This window comes from Panthera pardus, unplaced genomic scaffold (genome assembly GCF_024362965.1).
Source record: "Panthera pardus isolate Hobbes unplaced genomic scaffold, ASM2436296v1 HiC_scaffold_4, whole genome shotgun sequence".
Taxonomy (NCBI): domain Eukaryota; kingdom Metazoa; phylum Chordata; class Mammalia; order Carnivora; family Felidae; genus Panthera; species Panthera pardus.
In genome coordinates, this window is record NW_026526969.1 from 17255472 (window position 1) to 17279506 (window position 24035).

At 59.7% G+C, this 24035-nt stretch overlaps 2 protein-coding genes and 1 long non-coding RNA gene across 4 annotated transcripts; 2 read left to right on the forward strand and 1 right to left on the reverse strand.

The window, feature by feature from the left end:
* The first annotated feature begins 1416 nt into the window (after nt 1–1416).
* LOC109259669 (uncharacterized) lies at nt 1417–13350 on the forward strand. 2 transcript variants are annotated; one of them, XR_008419139.1, is made up of 5 exons: nt 1417–2547; nt 2714–2847; nt 10492–10607; nt 12685–12844; nt 13192–13350. It is a non-coding gene; the product is annotated as an uncharacterized LOC109259669 (long non-coding RNA). The 2 variants fall into 2 exon arrangements; XR_008419138.1 differs by lacking the exons at nt 1417–2547; nt 2714–2847; nt 10492–10607 and adding an exon at nt 11998–12206.
* An 81-nt stretch (nt 13351–13431) lies between these two features.
* MSLN (mesothelin) lies at nt 13432–16756 on the forward strand. The gene is made up of 10 exons (XM_019437363.2): nt 13432–13549; nt 14210–14253; nt 14357–14456; nt 14731–14909; nt 14983–15138; nt 15232–15374; nt 15453–15580; nt 15940–16034; nt 16283–16469; nt 16544–16756. Exons 1-10 carry the CDS (start codon nt 13465–13467, stop codon nt 16630–16632), a joined length of 1206 nt encoding a protein of 401 aa, XP_019292908.2. The 5' UTR covers nt 13432–13464; the 3' UTR covers nt 16633–16756.
* Nucleotides 16757–17046: 290 nt separating this feature from the next.
* On the reverse strand, nt 17047–23871 carry LOC109259611 (mesothelin-like protein). The gene is made up of 15 exons (XM_053894246.1): nt 23856–23871; nt 23528–23648; nt 22442–22910; nt 21492–21577; nt 21209–21335; nt 20938–21128; nt 20520–20610; nt 20171–20312; nt 19621–19814; nt 19386–19541; nt 19190–19317; nt 18498–18628; nt 18324–18418; nt 17854–18109; nt 17047–17443 (listed from the first exon to the last, which is right to left on the reverse strand). The coding sequence occupies exons 1-15, from the start codon at nt 23869–23871 to the stop codon at nt 17178–17180; spliced, it is 2469 nt and encodes an 822-aa protein (XP_053750221.1). The 3' UTR covers nt 17047–17177.
* Nucleotides 23872–24035: the final 164 nt, after the last annotated feature.

Sequence of the window (24035 nt, forward strand, 5' to 3'; positions counted from 1 at the left end):
CTGACCCTCACCCCCAGATGCCTTGCACGCCAGGAGGGTTCTGCAGAGGCCACTGGTGCTGTGGGGAGCCAGCACCAGGAGCAGCTGGAAGACACCGTCGCGGCCCCTCACTCGGGGGTTGGGGCACAGGGGTGGGGTCACTGCCCAGGCGCCCCCTACCCGACTCAGCACCGGGGCCACCCACCCCCACCTTTTCCTACATCTGCTGGAAGGCATCACGGAAGACATCCCCCCGGATCAGGGCCAGGATGGCACCAGCCGTGGCCAGCAGGAAGGGCAGCGGGTGAGTCTGGAACCAGAGCGTGATGTCCTGGCTGTGCTGGCCCTGGAGGCCAGGTCCCATGTGGCAGCAGGGGAGGTCCAGGGGAGGTCCAGGGGGAGGTGGCCGGGGCAACGCTCGTTCGTCGGGCCTGAGGAACAGGGGTCAGTTGGGCAAGTGGCAGTTCCATCTCCCCTGTGCCCTCTGACCCAGGACACCACTCACAGATGCCAGTGGGCCTGCAAAGCAAGCCCGGGAGTGTCTGGGTGGGGCTGGCCCTCATCTCGGCCAGTGGAGCCAGCTGGGTCAGGGTCAGCAGGGCCCAAGTAGAGACCTGGGGTCAGCCCCAAGATTGCCCCCTCTCCCTGACACTGCTGTGCCGTGCTGGGGTGTGCTGGGTCCCCACATCTAGCTGTGCGTGAGCTTCCTCTGCTCCTCTGAGAAGGCATCAAGGTCGTATCCAGGCAAATTATGTCGGGGGAGGGCTGATGGTCAGGGGGAGGCTCTGGGAGCCCAGCAGGCTATCCCAGTACCACGGTGGCCCGTGGGGACACTCACAGGTTCCACTGGGCCTCATCGCCCAGGGCTTGGGGTGGCAGCAGCAGCAGGCAGGTGGGCATTCAGGTCAAACTTGGTCCTGGCCCACTCCCCCCTCCCTGGGACCTGGCCCGTGTCCTCCACCCCTGGACGAAGCAGTCCCAGCTCTGCCCACAGCCCTGCCCCTGTTGGGAGCATGCACGTGGGCCTCCACCGAGAGTAGTAAGTGAACTGGGACAGGAGTCACCGAAGCCTGGAAGAGGGTCAGTGGCCCTTGGAAGCCGTCCTTGAGTTCAGTGATGGCCATGGTGTGAGCTCTGGCCCCAGGCAGTGGACCACAGCCTCCAGGACGATGGTGTGGACTCGTGAGAGGGGGTGGCGGGAGGGCTGGGCAGGGCCCGACCGGAACAGATCCTCTGGTGATGTCTCTCCAGCCCCTGCAGCCCACCTGGGAAGCCACAACATACAAGAAGCCCACAGGCCTGGCTGGCGCAGAGTGTGGTGCTGGCAGCCTCAGCCCTGGCACTCGCGGACACCCTCAGAATGTCCAAGAAGACGAGCGGCCACCTAGCTGGTGGCTGTGAGCAGGTCTATAGCTGTGAGCAGAGGCAGGGGACATCAGCCGGGTGAATAGCCACAGCCCCACCACCCACACGTCTGCCTCAGGCCAGCTGGGCTGGATCACTGGTTCCTGTGGCTGCAGTCCCCGTGGCCTCAGGGACACAGCGGCAAAGGGAAACATCCCTGGCCACCTACCGGACCTGGCCAGTTCTGGGGGGCAGGAAGGGGCCCCCTCGTTTCCTTGAGGCTGGGGCCCAGCTGCAGGCATGCAGCCACCCCCGGCAAGTGCCACCCGGCAAAGCGGGAAACCGAGGCCCTGGAACCTGCTCGCAGGGCAGTGGCTGAGCGAGAATGTCGCCCTGGGGGTGCCAGACACCGGAACCGTCCCCACACTCCTCTCTCAAAGCCGAGAGACCTGACTCTTATGTGGGCTCTGGTCAGTCATCGGACCTCTCTGGCCCTCAGTTTCCTTCTCTGTAAAAAGGTAAAAACCCATCTGCAGTGGGTCTTCATTCACAGAATGAATATTCTGCTCTGGACTGGCATCAGGGCGGAAACGGGCTCAGGGAGAAAGGGGCTGACCTCTCAGAGTCAGGAAGACCGCCAGCCAACGAAGGCTTCCTGGAAGAGGCCACCTGGTGCAGAGACCCGTGACAGGTCTGCTCCAGGCTCCAGGCCAGCCTACTCTGGTTCTTTTTGTTATTTTGCCCACACTGGGGAACAGGTGTTTCGAGAAATCGGACTGGAGACAGCCTACTGAACTCGGGGCACGGACCCTGCCGTGCCAGGACGTGGGTCCTGCCGGGGAACCTGGCCGCCCACCCTTGGACTCATGGAGATGATCAGATTAGACGGAAGCGCGTCCACACCAGCGATCAAACCAGGAGTGACCGTTCATCCGATTCCTTAGCCGTGACTGGATGCCTTCCCTGATGAGGAACAGATTTAGTCCTGTGAACAGGAGAAAAAAGGCCTTTTCTTTTTGTGCAGAATAAGCAGCCCCACATTTGTTTTGTTCACCCAAAGAGTGACAAGGCCAGCAATAGCCTGGGGGCAACGCCTGACAGAGAGGAAGGACAAACAGAGGTCGTGCATGAGGAAGGAGAAGCCAGCTGCACGCCCGAGCGCAACTTGCAAAAACGTGGAGCTGAGCCGCGCTGGGAGGAGACCGGAAAGGAAGGCACATCCAGGTTGCCAGGGTGGGGGGGTGGGAGCTTCGTTCCAGATGTCCGCCGTCGGGCCGTCCCTCACATGGTCACCAACACCTGTTACCCCCCACCTTTCTAATTGTGTCCGTCTCCTTGCTTGACTTGGAATCTCTGTGGTCACGGGGGCTCCTGTTCTCCCCCGTTCTAGGTACTCACCGAGCCTCGGGCACTTCTAGGCTTCGGCTGTCCCTCTCCTTGTGGACGCCTGCCTGCTAACTGCCAATTGTTTGTGGAACAGGAATCCTTCATTCCGGGGAAGTCCGACTCACCCACAATCAGCAGGTAGTTTCTGTTTGGGTCTTGGCATCTTTCGCGACTCCTCAGTCCATGTCCTTCTATGTGCCTAGAGTCTTCTCTGCCGTACGCAGGTCTTACTGAATTTGGTACCCAGCTTGTCTGCCATGCGGGCAAGGGGCCTCATTTCCCTGCCCCACCTGTCCCATGGACTGTCCCTTTCCCCGCCATTGCTGGTAGCAGTCCCTGCGTGCACACGGGGGCATTTTGTGTCGTCTCGTGCCTGCCCCCGCTGTCTGTTCCTAACTTCATTACGCGTGGCTTTGTCTTAGCATCCAGGAGCTTGTCTCTTCTTACGTCACGGATATTTTTTCTCTTTATTTTAAAAATAAAATCGTTACGTTCCTGAAAAAAAAAAAAAACCTCGTATTTTAACTTTTAATAGGATTGAATCGATTGGGGCGCCTGGGTGGCTCAGTCAGTTGAGCGTCCAACTTCAGCTCAGGTCATGATCTCGCGGTCTGTGAGTTCGAGCCCCGCGTCAGGCTTGTGCCAATAGTGCAGAGCCTGGAGCCTGCTTCGGATTCTGTGTCTCCCTCTCTCTCTGCCCCTCCCCCACTCATGCTCTGCCTCTGTCTCTCTCTGTCAAAGATAAATAAACATTAAAAAAAATTTTTAAAAATAGGGTCCGATTGTACAGAACAATTTTAGGAGCACTGATAGCGTTATCCTGCTGGGTTGTTCTCTGCATTATTAGGCTGATTCCTAGAGACTTTGTGGATCTCCTCGTTATTAGAAAGGATTACTTTTCTACTGAGTTTGTTATTATTGCTGACATGAATGAATGCTGTTGATGTTTTATGCTTGTGAAATATACATAAAACTTACTCTTTTAATCACCTTTAAGCGTACGATTTGGTGGTATTAGGTACACTCACAATGCTGTGTACCCATCACCACCGTCAACTTCCAGCCGAACTTTTTATGAAACGGACATTCTGCACTCTTTAAACAGTGATTCCCCTCCCCGCTTCCAGCCCCTGGTAGCCCCTGTTACGCTTTCTGTCTCGATGTGTTTCCCTAATCTGGACGTTGCATAAAGAGGGAATGTTTGTCCTTCCACATCTGGCTGCTTCCACTGAGCGCCATGTTTTCGAGGCCTGTCCACGTTGGAGCATGCGTTCCATTCCTTCCACGGCCGAGTCATATACGCCACCGCGGACGGTCCACGTGCTTTCTTCACCGTTCCTCTGCCGAATGGGCGCTTGGCGTGTTGTCGCCTCTCGGCTGCTGTGAACATGGGTGTACAAAGTCTGTTTGAGTTTCTGTTTTCAAGTCTTGTGGGTGCATATCTTCAATTGCTGGGTCGCGTGGTCATGCTGGGTTTAAGTTTCTGAGGAGCTGCCAGGCTGTTTTCCACAGTGGCTGCACCAGTGAACGCTCTCACCAGCAGTGCACGAGGGAACGGCTTCTCCGCATCCTTGCCAACGCTTGTTAGGCTGTGGATTTTGAAATCCATTTTATTGTGCAATTTATGTACAATAAAGGCATCTGTTTAAAGTGCACCATCCAGAGAGCCTTGGCACGTACACACCCATGAAGCCACCACCGCAACCAGGATGCGGAACGTCTCCACTGCACTTTTGTGATCGTTACTCCCTGTTGAACAGGAATCCCTAACCTGGGGGCAGCTGCCTGGCTGAAGGCAGCCGCTGATGTGCTTTTTGTTATAATAGATTAGCTTGCATTTTAAAGTTTTTACAAAGATTTTATATTCTCTTTGCCCTCTGCTTCTTCACTCAGCATGATCTTGAAAGTCATCGTTTCTTCACGTGTCAGTGCCTTGTTCCTCCTTGTTGCCAGATGGACGGACCACATTTAGTCTGTCCGTTCATCTATTGGTGGAAAATTGCTTTTCCCCATTTTTGGCTACTGTGAATAGAGCTACTGTGACTGTTCTTTGCGTGGATGTACATTTTCATTTCTCTGGAGCCATTACTTAAGAGTGGAGTGACCAAATCGCGCAGTGAGGTGTATGTCTAATGTCTTAAGAAAACGCCAGATGAGGGGCGCCTGGGTGGCTCAGTCGGTTCAGCGTCCGACTTCGGCTCAGGTCACGATGTCGCAGTTCGTGAGTTCGAGCCCCGCGTCGGGCTCTGTGCTGACGGCTCGGAGCCTGGAGCCTGCTTTGGATTCGGTGTCTCCCCCCCAAAAAAGAAAAGAAAACGCCAGACGAAAGTGACGGCATTGGCACGCGCGTCCACCAGCAGCGTGTGACCGTTCGGCTGCTCCGTTTGCCTGCCAACGCTCAGCGCTGTCAGTCCTTCCCAACTGACTCGCTCAGGTGGGCAAGTGTCACACAGATTTGAGTTGCGTTTCCCTGGGCGGTGGGTGATGTCGGACCGCTGTTGTTGTCCCCACACGTTCCCATGTGTTGACTGGCCATTCACACACCTTTTGTGAAGTGTCTGTTCAAATCCTTAGCCTCTTTAAGTGATCGATCTATGTTTTAAGTGCAGTGGAGTTAACATACAGCGTGATGACAGTTTCGCACACGCGGTACAGCGTGATGACAGTTTCGCACACGCGGTACAGTGATCCAACGATCCCACATGTCACCTGCTACCCATCATGACGAGTGGGCTCTTCACCCCCAGCACCGACTTCCGCCACCCGCTCTGGTAACCATCAGTGTGTTCTGTTCTCTGTAGTTGAGAGTCTGTTTCTTAGTTTGTCTCTCTTTCTTCCCCCTTCATTTGTTTGGTTTCTTTTTTTTTTAATTATTTATTTTGAGAGAGAGAGCATGAGCCAGGGGAGGGGCAGAGAGAGAGAGAGGAAGAGAGTGAACCCGAAGCAGGCCCTGAGCTGTCAGCACAGAGCCTCATGCGGGGCTTGAACTCACAAACGGAGAGATCATGACCTGAGCTGAAATCAAGAGTCAGATGCTTAACTGACGGAGCCCCCAGGCGCCCCCATTTGTTTCGTTTCTTAAATTGCACCTATGAGTAAAGTCACATGGTATTTGTCTTTGTCCAACTGACTGTTTCACTCAGAGCATCATACCCTCTAGCTCTATAGCTCTATCCATTTGTTGCAAATGGTAAGACCTCGTATTTTTTTTTTATGGCTGAGCAATATTCCATTCTCTATATACACCACCTCTTCTTGTAAAAAAATTTGTTTATTTGTTTTTGAGAGAGAGAGCGAGCACGCACGAGTGGGGGAGGGGCAGAGAGAGGGAGACACAGAATCCGAAGCAGGCTCCCGGCTCTGAGCTGTCAGCACAGAGTCCCACGAGGGGCTCGAACTCACGAAATGCGAGATCGTGACCTGAGCCAAAGTCGGACGCTTCACCGACTGAGCCCCCCAGGCGCCCCTACGCCACCTGTTCTTTATCCATTCATCCATCGATGGCCATTTGGGCCACTTCCATAATTTCACTATTGTAAATAATGCTGCAATGAACATTGGGGTGCAGCACGTATCCTTTTTTTTTTTTAATTTTTTTTTTAACGTTTATTTATTTTTGAGACAGAGAGAAACAGAGCATGAATGGGGGAGGGTCAGAGAGAGAGGGAGACACAGAATCAGAAGCAGGCTCCAGGCTCTGAGCTGTCAGCACAGAGCCTGATGTGGGGCTCGAACTCACGGACCGTGAGATCATGACCTGAGCCGAAGTCGGACGCTTAACCGACCGAGCCACCCAGGCGCCCCGCACGTATCCTTTTTAATTAGCGTTCTTGTATTCTTTGGGTAAATACCCAGTAGCGTGATTACTGGACTGGGGGTATTCTATTTTTTTAATGTTTATTATTTTTGAGAGACAGTGTGAGCAGGGGAGGGGCAGAGAGGGAGGGGGGCAGAGGATATGAAGCGGGCTCTGTGCTGACAGCAGCGAGCCAGATGTGGGGCTAGAACTCATGTACGGTGAGATCATGACTCAAGGCAAAGTTGGACACTCAACCGACCGAGCCACCCAGATGCCCCCCTGGGGGGGGGGGGAGTAGTTCTATTTTTAACTTTTTGAGGAACCTCCATACTGGTCTCCACACTGGCTGCACTGGTTTGTATTCCCACCAGTAGTGCGAGAGGGCTCCCCTTTCTCAACATCCTCGACAGCACTGTTGTTTCTCATGTTGTTGAGTCTAGCCATTCTGACAGGTGTTAGGTGGTCCCTCACTGGAGTTCTGATTTGCATTTCCCTGATGATCAGGGATGTTGAGCGTCTTTTTACGTGTCTGGAGGCCATCTGGGTGTCTTTGGAAAAATGTTCATGTCTTTGCCCAATTTTTAATTGGATTATTTGGTTTTCTGGAATTGAGTTGTATCAGTTCCTTAAGTATTTTGGATACTAACCCCTTCTCGGATATGTAACTTGCAAGCATCTTCTTCCATTCAGTCGGTTGCCTTTTAGTTTTGTTGATTGTTTCCTTTGCTGTGCAGAAGCTTTTTATCTCGATGAGGTCCCAAAAGTTTATTTTTGTTTTTGTTTCCCTTGCCTCAGGAGACATGTCTAGAAAGAAGTTGTTACAGCCCATGTCAGATAAGTTACTGCCTGTGTTCTCTTCTAAAGGACTTTTATGGTTTCGGGTCTCACATTTGGATCTCTCATCCGTTTTGAGTTTATTTTTGTGTGTGATGTAAGAAAGTGGTTCAGTTTCTCTCTTTTGCATGTCGCTGTCCAGTTGTCCCATCCCCATTTGTTGAACAGATGGTCCTTTTCCCACTGGATATTCTTGCCTTGGCCTGTTTTTTGTTTTGTTTTGTTTTATTCTGTTCTACTCTAGTCTATTTTTAAATGCTTGTTTATTTGAGAGAGAGAGAGCGAGAGAGCGAGAGCGAGCATGAGCAGGGGGGAGAGGCAGAGAGAGAGGGAGACAGAGAATCCCAAGGAGGCTCCACACTGTCAGTGCAGACCCCAATGCGGGGCTTGAACTCACGAACCGTGAGATCATGACCTGAGCCGAAATCAAGAGTCAGATGCTTAACCAACTGAGGCACCCAGGTGCCCCGGCCTATTTTTAAAACATAGCTTTAATGAGATATGATACCCATGTCATAAAACTTACCCATCTAAAGTGTACAATCCACTGTTTGTTGTATTCACTGTGAAGAACCTCCTTTAACCTAAATTATCGAACATTGAATTGCTTTGCAATTTAAGTTTTGCTTCAGACTTGATCATGTCTCTTAATGATTTTAGCCTCAAATTACAAGGGAAAGAAGTACTCGTATGTGAAACATACACACGTTACTGCCATCTCAACCAAAGACGTTATGTGAATCGCAAGGATGTGGGTCACATGCTTCCCATGCTGTCTAAGCTGAAACCAGAAGCGGGCTCCCCACTCCTCTCTGCATCGGCAGCGGCTGTATGTTTTGAGTTCAAACTACAGCTCCTCAGTGTTCTCGCAAAGGAAGTTTCCACACTTCAAAACCCATTTAACCGTGCAACTGAGGAGCTCCTACCTGACTCTCAATTGGAAGTGATTAATCTTGTTATTAAGCTCATCCTGTGGATTTTAAAATTCCAAATCGCGTGTTTGCCATTTCTAAAACTTGGTTATATGCGTGTGTGTGTGTGTATCCTACATCTCCATTCATGAAAGCCTATTTTCCATTACTCAGTTGAGTATAGTTGTAATAGCTGCTTTAACAATTCTATTTATTTATTTATTTATTTATTTATTTATTTACTTACTTATTTTTGAGAGAGAGCATGAGCCGGGGTGCAGCAGAGAGAGAGGGAGACACAGAATCCAAAGCAGGCTCCATGCTCTGAACTGTCAGCACAGAGCCCGATGAGGAGCTCGAACCTGTGAACTGTGAGGTCATGACCTGAGCCAAAGTCGGACGCCCAACCAACTGAGCCACCCAGGTGCCCCTGGATTTTTTCCTTAAGCAAAGTATAGTTAAACAAAGTATAGTTACAAAGTATAGTTTCCTTAAGCAAAGTATAGATATGATTTTATCATAAATACTGTGACTATCACGTCGTAGAGACGCTGCATTCTGTTATATTCCTGTGAAGACTGTTGATGCTTTTGTCTTGGCAGGCAATAACCTTGATTAGGCTTGAACAGTGAACTCTGCATACCCGTCGGTCTCGGCCAGTATTTCATCTTTGGCTGAGCTGTTTCCAGTCTGCCTTGCACATGCATGATTCAGGGGTCAGCCAGAGACCTGGGTAGAGTTCAAACACAGAATTTGGGGTCCCCTCCCCAGGCTCTCTTTCAGAATTCTCCACTTATTCTCTGGGATCTGCTGATCCTGGGCTCTTTCCTCCTTCAGCCAGAAAGATGGTGGGATCTCTGCTGGAGCCCGATCACGGGGGCCCTGCCTCTGACTGTCTTCAGGGCAAAGCTACATACGCAGACGGAGACCTCCTCCCTGCTGCTCTCCTCTGTCAGTGTCTATTCCCCTCCAAATTCTGCTAGCTTTCGTTCCTTCCCCAGGACCCTTAAGGACTTGGTTTTTACGATTTGTCCGGAGTGTTTCAGTTGTCATCTGTGGACGGATCTTTCTTTCTTTCTTTCTTTCTTTCTTTCTTTCTTTCTTTCTTTCTTTCTTCTTTCTTTCTTTCTTTTTCTTTCCTTCCTTCCTTTTCTTTCTTTCTTTCTTTCTTTCTTTCTTTCTTTCTTTTTTTAAAAATTTAATGTTTATTTTATTTTTGAGACAGAGAGACAGCATGAGCGGAGAAGGGGCAGAGAGAGAGGGAGACACATAATCTGAAGCAGGCTCCAGGCTCCGAGCTGTCAGCACAGAGCCCGATGCGGGGCTCGAACTCATCAACTGCGACATCATGGTCTGAGCCGAAGTTGGACGCTTAGCCGACTGAGCCACCCAGGCACCCCTTTAATATTTATTTTTACTTTTAGGAGACAGAGAGAGGGAGAGCAGGGGAGGGGCAGAGTGAGAGAGAGACAGAGGATCTGAAGTGGGCTCTGTGCTGACCAGCAGAGAGCCCAATGCAGGGCTGGAACTCATGAACCGCGAGATTATGACTGAGCTGCTGAGCTGAAGTTAGTCGCTTAACAAATTGAGCCACCCGGGCACCCCTGGATGGACCTTTCCTTTGTCTTTGTCTTTCTTCCTTTCTTTTAATTAATTTTTAAATTTACATCTAAGTTAGTTAGTAACACCCAGTGCTCAACCCAACGAGTGTCCTCCTTAATGCCCATCACTAATTTGGCCCATCCCCCCACCCACAACCCTCCAACAACCCTCAGTTCGTTTTCAGTCTTTAAGAGTCTCTTGTGTTTTGTCCCCCTCCCTGTTTTTATATTATTTTTGTTTCCCTTCCCTTGTGTTCATCTGTTTTGTGTCTTAAAGTCCTCATAGGAGTGAAGTCCTATGATATCTGTCTTTCTCTGACTAATTTCACTGAGCATAATACCTTCCAGTTCCATCCACGTAGTTGCAAATGGAAAGATTTCATTCTTTTTGATTGCTGAGTAATACTCCATCGTGTATATATTCCACATCTTCTTTATCCATTCATCCATCATTGGACATTTGGGCTCTTTCCATACTTTGGCTGTTGTTGATCGTGCTGCTATAAACATGGGGGTGCACGTGTCCCTTCGAAACAGCACACCTGTATCCCTTGGATAAATGCCTAGCAGTGCCATTGCTGGGTCGTAGGGTAGTTCTACCTTTAATTTTTTGAGGAGCCTCCGTACCGTTTTCCAGAGTGGCCGCACCAGCCAGCATTCCCACCAGCAGTGCCAAAGAGATCCTCTCTCTCCGCATCCTCGCCCGTGTCAGGACTAGTGGGGCGGCCTGAGGAGATCCTGTGGCGGCACCAGGTGGGGGACCCACCCTTGCCCACTGAGCCTCGTCTCACGGCACGAGAAATGGGGCAGTGAGACGCTGTGAAGTAAGGCGTCAGCTCCCAACTCGAGCCTGGTACGTGCCCGCGCCCCCCAGGGGAGGCCCAGGCTGGGGCTGCTCTCCACCCGGGGCCCCCCCTCCTCCCGGGTGACTCCCCCCCACATTCCTGCGGCAGGAGCAGCCTGCTCCCAGCTGGCAAGGCCTCCTTTGTTTGGCTCGACTGACCTGAGGGGGTGCCGGACTCTTGGCCACTTCCGGGTTGAGGAAACCAAGGCAAAGGAGGCTCGGGTTTGGTAGATCGCCCTGAAAGAACCACAGTGCAGGGCCCACTGGCACCAGGGGACGTTCCCAGGGGACTTTCCCGTGGTGTCCTGGGGTCCAGCCCAGTATCCAGGGCCAAAAGGGGCTGACCATGGCCTCATCCGCGTGGGGTGGGGACAACGGCCCAGCTGGGGTCTCGGTCACCCGCATGAACATGCCTGGGCAGGTGAGGGTGGGGTCACGTCCTTCAGCACTCCTGGCACCTCTAGCCAAGGTCTGAGTGGGAGCGGGGGTTAGCCAAGGCTGGTCCCAGGGCCCACCTGGGAGGGACCCTGGCCACCCCAAAGAAGCAGGCTGGGGGGGCAACCCGGCCCCTGCCACCACAGATGCCCCCTTCCAAGGTCCTCGCACTCGGCGAGTGTGAGGACCGCCCCACCCCCCAACTCTCCTCAGGGTCAGTTCTGCCCTAGTGCCAGCTGTTCTGGCCACACTGCGTGACCCCGGGCTGGCTGCACAGCGTGTCTGTGCTTGGGGCTGACTAAATGACCATGCGTGGAAGACCCAGAACCTGTCCGGCTCCCCTGCCAACTCGCACGAGAAGGACCTGAAGTTGGGAATGTGGTCTGACTTCATTTTCTGTCGCTTGAAGACCAGATGGTGGGTGGGGGTTGGGCGGGGGTGGGCTGGGTGGGGCAGCTGGCCTGCCCCGAGTTCTGAGCTCTTGATGCTCGGGCCAGGGAAGGAGCTGGACGTTAATCTGTCAAGGCAGAGCTACCTCTGCCTCATTCTGCACTCTGAGCAGCTTGTGGTCCGCTCAGACCCCAGACCCCACCTGGCAGCAGGGTAGGGGCAGAAAGGCAGGGGCAGGGCCAGCCTCTCTGTCGCCAGGCCCCACTGCCAGGGCCCTGGACGGGCCCCGAACCTTGCCCGCTCTGGCATGTGCCAGCATCTGAGTAGGGCCCAGCATGCAGTTGGCCCTGAGCCAGCGTGTAGGTGTTGAAGGGTGACAGCGACCAGGTGGATGCTGTCACAGAGGCCTCGGGTTAGAGATGGGGCCAGCCCTGACACCCTCCCTGTACTGCCCCCCCCCCCCCCCCCCCCGGGGAACGATGCAGGACAGAAAAGGAGGCTCGGGAGCAGGCTCGCAGAGGGAGACAGAGCTCTGCTGGGGACTGTTTCCCCGTCACACACAAACACGGGCACTCCAGACTGGCAGGAACAGACTTGAAACCACAGGTCGAGCTCAGGCCACTTCGGAAGCTGCACACCTGACAGCTGAAGTGCCCCCGTGGCCCCAACCTGGCCTTCCGGGGGTGGGTCTGGGGGTGGAGATGTGAGGGATGCAGATTCCAGGGCCCACGTGGCCTGCAGGGGCTCCTGGGAAGCCCCATCTGAGGTGCTGGGGGTTCTCTGGTTACATGGGCCTGGGGAGGGGCCCACCTGGCCTCACCCATCCAAGGGGTGGGGTCCTCCCTCACTCCACTGCCCGTTTGCTGGTCTGCGGGTCTGGTTTTCTCTCGTCACCTCTGGAACCTGGGGAGGGAGGGGAGAAGGCTCACCTGGGGCCACTTCCCAGGACACAACCCCAGCACTAGGCTCCTCGCCCCGCTGAAAGGCGTTGCTGATGGGCGAGTGCGCCCCCCTCATTTTTGACTCCGGGTGGGGCTGACGCAGGCTTGCACGGAGGCTTGCGGGGAGGGGATGTCTCCGCTCACCACGCCCAGGGCAGGCAGCCTCCCTCCCTGGGAGGGGTGAATGTAGTTTGGTCTACACTGGTTCGGTCTCCCGCAGGTCCCCACCCTACCTGGGACAATACTCCCTGGAAAGCGGCTCTCCACCCACTTCCACACCCCACACTGGCTGGCAAGGCCCCCTGAACCCCACTCCAAAAATGCAGGGGAACCGCCCCAGAATCCCTATCCACCCACTGCCTCACCCAAGGGACTGGCAGGTAAGAGGGGGTGTTGTACCCACAAGACACTGAGGCCTCTGTCTTGGGAGGGACCTCAGAAGAGAAAGCAGGAGGGCAGGTGGGCCTCAGTGGCCTTGTCCACCCGGGCCCTGGGTTTGCACAAAGCCTGGCAGGTGCCAGGAGCAGGAGGATGGGGAGGAGAGAGTGGCCACGCCCCAGGTTGTGGGGCGGGGCGGGGGGGGGGGGTCACTCAAATCTATCCCCAGCTCTGGTACAAATGTGGAATCAGGCCAGCCTGGGCCAGAGGCAGCCCTGCCCTAACCAGTTGCCCGCCTGGGCTCTCACTGCTGGGGGCCTGGCTGACTCAGACTCAACACCCCCTGCAGGAGGGGCCAGCTTCCCGGAGGGGGTGGGTCAGGTGGACAGGTCAGTCCTGAGAGCAGGGCTGGAGGCCGCAGAGACACCACCTGCAGGGGCCTGAGAAGGTTCGGTGTGGGGCTCTGAGACCGTCCAGCCTCATAAGGCCCTGCACTGGCCCAGGGTGAGGCAGGTGGGTTGGAGGGGAAAGGAGGGGTGCGGGGGGGGGGGGGTAGTCAGGGGGATGGGGGGGGTTGTTCACCCAAACGGTGGGGATATCAGACTGGCTGTCCTCCACAGACATGGCCTTGCAGGCTGCTCTGCCTCCCCTGGGGTCCCGTGGGACCCCCACCCACTGCAGCCTCCTGCTACTGCTTCTCAGCCTCGGTGAGTAACGCGGTGGCGGGGGGGGGGGGTGCTGCTGCAAAGTAGTGGGGGCCCAAACAGCTGAGGGGCCTCAAGAAAGGCTCTCATTGCCCCACACCTCCTCCCTGCCCGTGGGCAGTGCCCCCTCCCCCATCCTTGGCAGGTGCCCTGAGGTCAGGCAGCTGTTCCAAGTTCTGGGCAGGTGGCCCGAGTCTTGGCGGGTGCTCCGAATCTCGGCGGGTGCCCTGAGTCCTGAACAGGCGCCCTGAGTTCCAGATGGGTGCCCCAAGTTGTAGGTAGGTGCCCTAGACCTGGGCAGGCTGTCAGCCGTGTCTCTGTCCCCAGAGGTGACTGTGGCGGCCCCCCTGCTGGACCTCCACGCCCTGCAGCATTAGCGGCTGAGCCAGGGCAGTGATGGGCGCTCAGGCCAAGCTGAGAGTGTCCATGGAGAGGGTAACTCCTCGGCCGGAGCAGTGAAGGCTTAGGAGGAGGATGAGGGACGCCTGGGCCCCTTGGGGTGGGGTGGGCTGTGACATCATGGGGTGCAGGGGCCTAAGTCTGTGGGGGGAGCGCAGTGTTGGGGGAGCAGCTTTGCCTCCTTCCTACACACGGTGGGGGCCGGTGGCAGGCACCCCAGGAATCCCTGGCTGTCCCTTCCAGCCTTATGCTCTTCCCCTGCAGGGTGGGTGCTACCTTCCAGGGTCCGGGCTGCAGACTCACGACCGGTAAGTTCCCTCTGGGGAGACAGAGGAAGGTGTCTGGCCCCAGGTAGGGGGCCTCGGACCCCCGGCCACGCACAGCTCAGCTACAGCCCTGCTCTGTCCTCAGGGTGTCATGACCCCCTGGCTGCAAGGCACCACCCGGGACCAGTCTTGGCAGCGGCCTGAGCTGACTGTCCTCCTCCCGAGGGACCGGCGGGACACAGAGAGTAAGTGGGAAACCCTGTCCCACTGGCTGTCAAGAGACCCGGGGATGGGGTAGGGTCGTGGGCTCACACCTGCCCATACCCGTGGCCCTTTCTGGCTGCTCGGCTTGCTCCACGGTGACAACCTCGGAGAAGGGACAGAATCACTCCATCCTGCTGATGTGTAAACTGAGGCCTGGAGGGGGTCCTGCATTGCCCAGGATCTGTGTCCCTGAGGTTTGGGAGGAGGAGGTTGACAAGAGACGTCCAGCCCTCAATCCCCCGCCTGCCCCCACAGAGAAAGCCTGCCCACCAGAGCGGAGGGCCCGTGTGGTGGATGAAAACCTTGTCTTCTACGAGCCCTGGGAGCTGGAGGCCTGTGTAGATGGGGCCCTGCTGGCTGCTCAGATGGACCGGGTGAACACGGTGCCCTTCACCTACCAGCAGCTGGGCGTTTTTAAGCGCAAATTGGACGAGGTAGTTCACGAGGGGCTCATACCTGCCCACCCTGCCGGAGCATCCCCAGCCATCCGGTCACCTCCCCGGGCAGCTCTATCCACAGGGGTACCCTGAGTCCCTGGTCCGGCACCTCGGGTACTTCTTCCTTGAGCTCACCCCCGAGGACATCCACAAGTGGAACGCGATGTCCCTGGAAACCGTGAAATCTCTTCTTGAAGTCAGCAAAGGGCACAAAATGGATGCTCAGGTGACAGGGCGGGAGCGGGTGGTGTGAGGCCGTGCAGACCCCAGGGGATTGTGGGTCTCCTTGCCCCAAGGCACCCGTGGCCTCCTTCCACAGGTGGCTGCCCTGATTGCCCGCTATCTGGTGGGAAGGGGCCAGCTGGACAAGGCCACCCTGGACACACTGGCCGCTTTCCATCCGACGTACCTGTGCTTCCTCAGTCCTGAGCAGCTGGAGTCAGTGCACCCCAGCGTTGTTTGGTGAGTCCCAGGGGTCCGTCGGGGGTGGTGGGCACGCTGTGCCCTGGGCTCACTGTCCGGGCCCTGCTGCCTCTCCAGGGCAGCCCGGCCCCCGGATCTGGATGCATGCCGCCCGGCCCAGATGGACGTACTCTATCCCAAGGCCCGCCTTGCCTTCCAGAACATGAGCGGGTCTGAATACCTCGAGAAGATGAAGCCCTACCTGGGTGAGCCAGGGTACACCCAGGGGGCGGTGATGGCCAAGGCTCCCCACCCAGGAGCCGTCAGTTCCTCCCTCACTAGGCTACTGCTGGTGTGACTGGTGGTCACTGTGCCCTGCGCCCTTACGAGTGTGTGTAGGTGGAGACCCTGTGAGTTCTGAGCCGACCCAGATGCTCCCGCGGCCACCTCCGGCCTCTGCATGCACCCTGAGGGTCAGATGGGCACCAAGGGAACCCGGGGCCCAGGAGCTCCTTAGGGAAAGGGAATCTTGGGGAAGGAGGACGGCTTCTTGCAGCCTCCGCGCAGGGGATAAGACTGGGGCTGTTGCGAGGTCTCACGCTTGGGGCCCTCTCCCCGCGGTCAGGTGGGGCCCCCACGGAGGACCTGCGGGCTCTCAGCCGTCAGAACATAAGCATGGACTTGGCCACGTTCCGGACGCTGCGGCCCGAGGCAGTGGTGGTACGGCCACGGGGCGGGGCCGCGGGGCGGGGCCACATGGGGGCGGGGCCCAGGGGCGGGGGCACGGGGGGGGCGGGGCCAGGCGGGGGCTGCCTTCGCGCCCGGGCGAGCGCCGAATCCTGGAGCGGTCAAGGCAGGGTCTGTGCGCCCGGGAAGGGAAGCGCCGGGAGGTTTGGGCGGAGCAGAGCCCGGCAGCCTTCCGTGGGTGAGGCAGGGCGCCCTTGACCGCCCCCTGGGGGCTCTGGCAGCCGCTGACCGTTGCCGAGGTCCGAAACCTTCTGGGTCCGAACCTGGTGGGCCTGAAGACGGCGCGGGAGGGCAGCCCCGTGCGGGATTGGATCTCACGGCAGCGGCAGGAGGACCTGGACAGTCTGGGCCTGGGGCTCCGAGGCGGCATCCCCAATGGCTACCTGGTCGTGGACCTCAGCTTCCGAGGTGGGCCAGGGTGGCCGGCTGGGTGGGGTCAGAGCGGAGCGGCAGGGGGCGTCTGAGTCACTCCCTCTGTACAGAGGCCCTCTCAGGGGGCGCCCGCCTGCTCCGACCCGGACCTGTGCTCACTGCGGTCCCCACTCTGCTGTGGGCTTTGGTCCCGAACTGAGCCCGCTGCTCCGGATGCTGGACCTGCCCTGCTGGAGGCCCCGCCTGGCCAAAGCGGCCCCGGTGCTCCCTGGCCCGCCTCAAGGGGACTGGGGTTCAATAAAAGGACGCTTTCCTTCCCTGCAGAGGCACCCTGTGGTGTTCTGAGGACGTGGTGGGAAGGCCCTGACCTGGTAGATGTGGTTCCCGAGTTGTAGCCCCTCCTATTTGCACTTGGAGGAGGGGGTCCAGGGGAGGTAGTCCAGGCAGGTAGGTGGCCTTCAGGGCCTTCCTATCACTGTTTCCAGTCCCGGGGTCTCCCCTCTGAGTCCAGGCCAACACTCAGGGTGGCGTCTGGAGACACGGCTGGAAGTCCCGTTCCCGGCTGAGAGGGTCTCTGCCCCTCCTCGGGCTCAGAACAAAGGGACACAGGCTGGAAAGTCACCTTGTCTTTTATTCGAATCCCTCAGTGACGCCCCCTCCCCAGCAGCATCTGAGGGAGACCAGAGGGCTGGGACAGCATCTCCGTCAACTCTTCAGGGCTAGCCTCGGGGTGGGCCCAGATCCTCATTCCAGCTCCGTGTCCTGGGAGCTGGATGTGGGTGGGGACCAGCCCTGCGGGCCCCTAGAACGCCGGACGTGGTGGACTCCAGCTACCCGTCCCCGTTTCCCTGCTCGTGGTGCTGGGGCGGCGCCGTCTTCAGAGGCCATAGTGCGGGTGTCCCAGGAGCAGTCCTGGCTGAGCCCTGGGGTGCCCCAGTACAGCAGCCACAGGAGGCCAGAGGGCAGGGCCACAGAGAGTGGCAGGTACCCCAGATGGGCTGGTGGGCTGCCTGTAGGCAGAACATGGAGAGAGCACCCATCAGTCCCAGCTGGGAGCCGCCCCCGGGCTGTCCCGCCGCCTCCCGGGCCTGGGCACCCCCTCAAGGCTCACACCGTCCCTGCAGTTGGGGAAGGCCATGTAGGCTGCTGTCCTGGGCCCTGGGCAGGGATGGCACACCTTCTCCTCCCCCCCCCCCCCCACTTTCTGGCACTCAGCAGGTTTTGGAGGAGGGGATTTTGTCCTCCAATAACTCAGTCGCCAGTGAAGAGTGAGGCCGGTGTCACCTAGATGCCACCCAGGGAGACAAACAGAAAGAGTGGCCGACAGAGTGTGAGGTTGGGGGTCCACAGAGGCGCTGGGCAGACCAACCGGGCCGAGTGGGGAAGGCCCACCAGAGGCGAGGGCGGGTTGGGAGCATACCGGAGGCGGGGGCGCTGTGCCTGGGAAGGCCTGACGTGGGGGCTGGGTAGGGCCCCCGGGGCGCGGTGTTGGGGGTGACGGTGGTGGAGCGGCCTGGGCCGCTGAGGCCGGCAGGGTCCGAGTCTAGGCCCAGCTCGCCAAGGGCCGACCTGTTGAGGCTGCGCAGCCAAGAGCTGATGGTCGGGTGACTCCGTGCCTTCTGTAGGTCCCCCACGTTCTGGCCCAGCAGTGTCGTCACATTGCCGACACTCAGGCTCTGCGAGGGAAGGGAGGGGGCCGTGGGGGGAGGGCCGGAGGGTCCCGCAGAGGCCAGCTTTGGGGCCAAGGGCAGACCTGGCAGGGCAGTGCTTGACTGAGGAGTGAGCACAGGGGTGAGGCCGGGCAGCAGTGAGCTGGGGTTCATGCGGTCTGCATCCCTCTGACTTTGGGGCTCTTGGGCCTGCCCTGGGCGGGCAGCCCCCAGGGCTCACCTGCAGCACACGGGGGTTCAGATTGGTGAACGTGTCGATGTCCATGGAGACGTTCGCCTGGACCAGATGCCGCAGCTCCTCCACGGGGGCACCTCCTGGGGGCCGGGCAGTGGTGAGGGGAGAGGGGCGGCGGGCTTCTGGGGATGGGGTGCTGCACTCAGGGCAGGGTCTCACCAAGGTAAGGACGCATGAAGCGGTAATAGGCAGCCGTGGTCCTGGTGCTGCCGAAGGCCTCTCGGGCCTTGGCGTAGAGCACGTCTTTCCGGCTCTGAGGGCAGGAGGAGATATCCAGGGCCCCGGCCAGCCTGGGGGAGGAGGAGGCTGCTGGGCAGGCCGGGAGCCCCTCACGCTCCTGGCCGCTCCCCTCCACAGCTTTCCTCTCGCCCTCTGTACTGTGCCTATAGCGTCCCTCCCCAAACTCGCACCTGCCCCAGCCTCAGAAGGTGGTCTTGTTTGAAAACGGAGTCATGGTCGCTATCTGTAGGTCTATTCTAACATGACCCCACGCTGAATTAGCGTGGCCCAAGGTCTAACAACTGGATGCAAGAAGGAGATCTGTACGCAGACAGAGTGCGAGGCCGCGTGACCACGGAGGCCGAGGCCGGGGCGAGGCGTCTGCCAGCCCGGGAAGGCCAAGGGGTTTGGGCAGCCCCAGAAGCAGGAACGTCCCTGCTGGGGCTGGTCCTGTGACGCCTTGATCTCAGACTTCCGGTCTCCAGACCGCGAGAGGTCTCAAACGGCTGGGTTAATGGCACTCTGTTGTGCAGCCGTAGAAAACTAACAGCCTCAGGTGGCCTGGCCGAGCCCCACCCTCCTTGGCTGAGGGGCGGTGAGCGGGGGGGGGGGGGGTCGCTGGGCCGGCTCACCGGAACTCCGAGGGCCTGATGGCCTGGATCTGCCTGGCACTCATCCAGCAGAGGCGGGAGCCCCCGATGGCCACGAGCAGGGCGCCGGTGAGGGTGCCGTTGTGGTCCAGGTACTTCTGTAGCACAGCCTGGAGGCGAGGCCGAGTCAGCGGGGTCGGCGCCCCCCACCCCCATGCCCCCCCCGCACCGCCCTCACCTCAGTCTGGTTCTCCAGGGCCACATCTGAGGCCAGCAGGGCCACGACGGTGTCTCTGGACGTGACGTTCCACTGGCCGATCTCGGAGCGGGAGTAGAGGTAGACCAGCGAGGCGATGAGCGGCAGCTGCTCCTCGGGGACCCCGCGCGGGTAGACCTGGGGTGGAGGTGGGGGGGGGTCAGGCACACCGCCCGGCGCCCGCCCACCTCTTCCCCGCAGCTGGCCCGTGGCGCACCCGAGCCAGCTTGGCCTTGACGACGCGCTGGCACTCGGCCGGCAGCGGGTGCTGCAGCAGGGGGTCCAGGTTGGCTTCGAGCACGCGGCTCCCCAGGCAGGACTCTAGCTGCACGCAGTCATAGCGCACCAGAAAGAGGTCGTCGCGCAGCGTGGCCGCCGTGATGTCCCCGCGGAGGCAGGGTCTCCCTGTGGCTGGGGGTGGGTTGGGGGTTTGGAGCTGACCTGTGCTGACCTGGGGCCCCACCCACCTCGCTCCTAAATGTGGCCTGCCCTTGACTCTCTCCCCAAGCTTGACCTCTAGCCAAGAAAACTGTGCCCAGACCAGACTGAGTTTGACCTCGACTCCCAACCCAGGCCCGACCTTACAGTTCAGCTCCACTGGGCTCTAACCAACCCCGACGCCCCCCACCCCCTGCGCCCCCCGACTGGAAGCAGACCCCTAGGCCACGCCCAGGCCAGCATGCCACATGTTGGGTGAGCCCGCCCTAGGGTTAGGAGCCCAAAGCGGAGGAGACAGAGCATCCCCGGGCCACAGTGGCCACACTGACCTGTGCCCCGCTTGGGCCGAGAGGATACCGACTCAGCCTTGGCCTTCAGAAAGACAGTGACGAAGCGCCTGGCGTCCTGCTGGCTGAGCCGCCCAGCTCGGTACGTGGCCACCGTGCTGCCGAAGAAGTCCAGGCCCACAGCCTGGCAGAGCGGGCATACAGACTCCATACCCTGACGAGGGGCTGGCAGGGGCCCCTGGTTCCCCCTCCCGCCCCATGGATGGAAACCCTGGGGCAGGGAGGGACTGGGGACACCAGTCCCCAGCGGAGTGGCTGGTGGAAGGCCGGCCGGACGCCCCTCCCCTTGTCCACAGCCAGCTGGACAACCCCCCACTCCAGAGCACCCTACCTGCTGCACCTGCATCCACAGGCTGGAGCTGATGTAGGTGGCCAGGGGTCCCAGAGCCTGCAGCCCCTCTAGGTTCCAGGAACCCGGAGGCCTGGCATGTGGGAAGGGGGCACTGTGTCAGGGTCGGGAGCACAGCCCCGGGGCCTGGAGGCTGCCTGCCCCTCTCCGAGCACCCACTTTCTGGGGCCTGCCCTGCGGGGGACACCCTGCTCAGGAGAGACTCTCCCACTCCGGGTGTGGGGGCAGGGGACCGTGGGGTTCGGAGGGTGGGGGCAGCACCCCTAAGCCGGTGTGTCCCAGGCTGCGGGGTCAGTGGGGCTGTGAGCCGGGGCGAGAGGTCGAAGGTCAGCAGAGCGGTACACACTGGCGGTCTCCTCCGGAGGGGGAGGCCTGGGCAGAGAGTTCCGGCCCTGCCTACCCAAGCGTGGTCTCCCCACTGGCCAGCAGCGTGTTGAGGGCGGCTTGCTGGGGGGCGGTCAGCCGACGGCAGCGCTGCAGATTCTGCAGCACACGGGGGTCCGCGGCCACGATGCTGGACGCGTCCATGTCGCACACCAGTACCCCGAGGAGCAGCAGGTCAGAGGCGCTGAGCCGCGAGCGGGGTCCTCCCTACGGGACGGCAGGTCAGCGTGAGCCTGGCCCCGCTTCCGGTCCACCCGGCCCGCCCAGGGCCCGCCCGCGGTGCCTACCAGGCAGGCCAAGGCCACACGCTGCAGGGCGGCCCTCTGGTCCGGCAGGTTGGCCAGCAGCTCCGTGTCCCCCTGGGCGGCACGGTGGGTGAAGGCCCGGCAGTCGGCTTCCCTCACCTGCGTCAGGCTGCGGGAGGGTTGGGGGGCTGTCGGGAGGGTGGGGACCGGCCAATCGTGCTCTGGGGCGGCCCGGATATCCCTGGGGAGCTGGGGTCCCCGGGACTCCAAAGGAGGCACGCTCAGCCTGTGCCGCCCAGGTTTCGGGCCGGGAGCGGGCACTCACTTGTAGAAAAGCAGCAGGTCCGGCGGGTGGAGCTCAAAGTCGTCCTGGAGGCCGTGCAGCGCGGCCAGGTTGGCCAGGCAGCTGAGCTGGGCAGGGCGGTGATGGGTCACCCGCTCGCCCAGCCCGGGGCTCCCCCGGCCCCCTTCTCTCTGCCACGTTACCCTCCCCCTCAGGGTGGCCCCTTCCCTGCCTGCCTGGACCCCGCTTCACCTGGACATCACGTCGTCTTCCCGTCTCAGCCGCTCTCGGGATGTGTCAAGGCCAGCCCGAGAGTCCTCCCCACCCTGGGCCCCCCTGCGCTACGGTGACTCAGAGGCATTTTTCTCAGGGCCGCCTGCCTGGATTTCTTGTGTTGCTTGACTCACTTGGAGGTCGTTCTAGGTTCGGTACTAACTTCATACCAATGTTACAAAGACACGAAATGGTAGCTTTTCTTCTTTCCATTTCTTTAAACTCAGGGATGGGCAATGCTTGGATCAGTGGTGGGTCGCGGGGAGAGGCCAGCAGGCTGGGGGATCTGCCCCGGGCCCAGAACCCGTCCCAAAGGGGGACGCTGCATGACAGATGGAGGGAGGAAGCGGCCAGCGCAGGCCTGGCGGATAAGCCCTCACCCGAACACAAGAACAGAAGGCAGGGGGTCTGCAGGTAATTGGCAGAGAAGGCCCTAGAAATGATCCAAAGTGGGCAGCAGCAGAGAATCACTCAGGGGAGGGAAAGCCCAACCTCTGGAGGGCCAGACCCCCTGTCGCATCGGGGTCTACTGTAGCGGCACCCCTCAGGCGGTGGTGACGCTGGCGGTGTCTCCCGCAGGGCCCCAGTGCTCCCTTCTCTCCCCCACCGTGAGCTCGCCCCCACCCGGGCCCGCGGGCCCCCCGCTGGCCCGTGTCCTGCGCTGGGGACACCCCTGCCCTCAGCACCACAGCCTGTGCCCATCCACCACAGCCATTCACCTGCCAGGCTCTGAGGAGGACCCGGCGAGTCGCCATCGCCCTGATGAGAGCAGAGAGCTGGTCCCGGGGCAGCTGGCTGGCCGGCTGGCACCAGAAGCTGTGCAGGAGGGAGGCGTTGGCACTGGGCAGAAAGGAGGCAGGCGGTGAGTGGGGGGGGAGGGGTGTAGCCCGGACTGCAGTGCACAGGAGAGAGGTCAGCTCCCCAACACCCAGGGGCTGAGACACAGGAAGGGTGGCTGGTGGCGCCTGGGCGCAGGCAAGACCGCTGCTCCGCTCGGCACGCACTTGTGCCCCTGTGGCACGTAGTTGGCCCCAGGCTCCAGGCGATGAGCAGGGCTTCAGTATGGCCCCGGCCCGGACTCTGGGTCTGTGCTCCCGCCCGAGGCCCGGTCCCAGGGGGCTCCGAGCTCGAGTGAGCTCCCCGGCCCCAGCAACGGCTGAGTGTTTGGAGCAGATGTGGTCCGGGCATCTGCGGTGTCACCACGGCCAGGCTGGTTCCTAGCTGAGTGCTCCGCAGGCTGTGCGTCTACTAAAATCCGTGCGTGGGGAGGGCGTCTCACGGGACTTCAGCCTGGGTCTCCAGCCCTGCCTAATCAGCACACTGATTGGTCAGTGATTGATGGTCCACGAGAGGTCTGTGACTCCCAGGGAAGGGAGGGGTGGCTGAGCCCACGCATGAGCCCTCTGAACAGTGCTTGGGAATTACCGAGTCTCTGTTTAGGACCTGAGAGAGCAGCCAAGCCTCGGGGCAGGGGAAGAAAGCCGAGAGGACTCTGGCCGGGAGAGCAGTGTGAGAGGTGAGGGGTTCAGCGGCCCCGGCCCCAGCTGCGACAGCCTGGGGGACCCACTCTTGGCTACTCTGGTGTGGTTGGGACATGATGCAGGACACTGGGTGATCTGGGCCACCTTGGGGCAAGGTCGGTGAGTGCTGGGGCAGCCCTGCCTCAGCCTCGCCCGGGCCGTCAGGTGCAGCCCCTGGAGCCGCACCCCCCCCCCACCCCCCCACCCCCCCCCCCCCCGCCTGCCAGGGGTCAGCTGCCAGGATGTGACCTGTAGGTTGGAACTGCAGGAGGGGCTGGCACTCACCTGGCCCACAGGTCAGCCCTGCTGGCATCCAGCCCTTCCTGGGAGAAGCCCTGGGCCTGGGGACAAGAGCAGTGGGCGGTGAGCCACACGAGGAGGGCGAGGCCTGGGCTCACCTGGGCACCTGGAACAGAACGGGCCATGAGTGGCTGACGCCCCCCCCCCCCCCGCGGCACGGCTGCGCCTGCCTGGTGGGGGCATCCGTCAAGGGTCTGCCCAGGGCTCCCTGTGTCCCTATGACCACAGATGGTCCTGCCACCTGAGAGGAGCCGGCCGTGGGAACCACCCCCGGAGGGTCCACGGTGCCCTTTGTGAGGGGGGGCAGTCTCACCTGCTTTTAGGCCCATGGCTGTGCAGGAAGCTGTGGGGTCACGGGCGGTGGGTTCGGGACACGCTGGAGAGGAGATAGGACGGGATGAGGCCCACGCCATCACCGTCCCCTGCCCTCCTCGGCCCGGGCACGGAGAGGGCATTGCAGTCTGGGGTCACACAGGATGGCTGCCCCACAAGT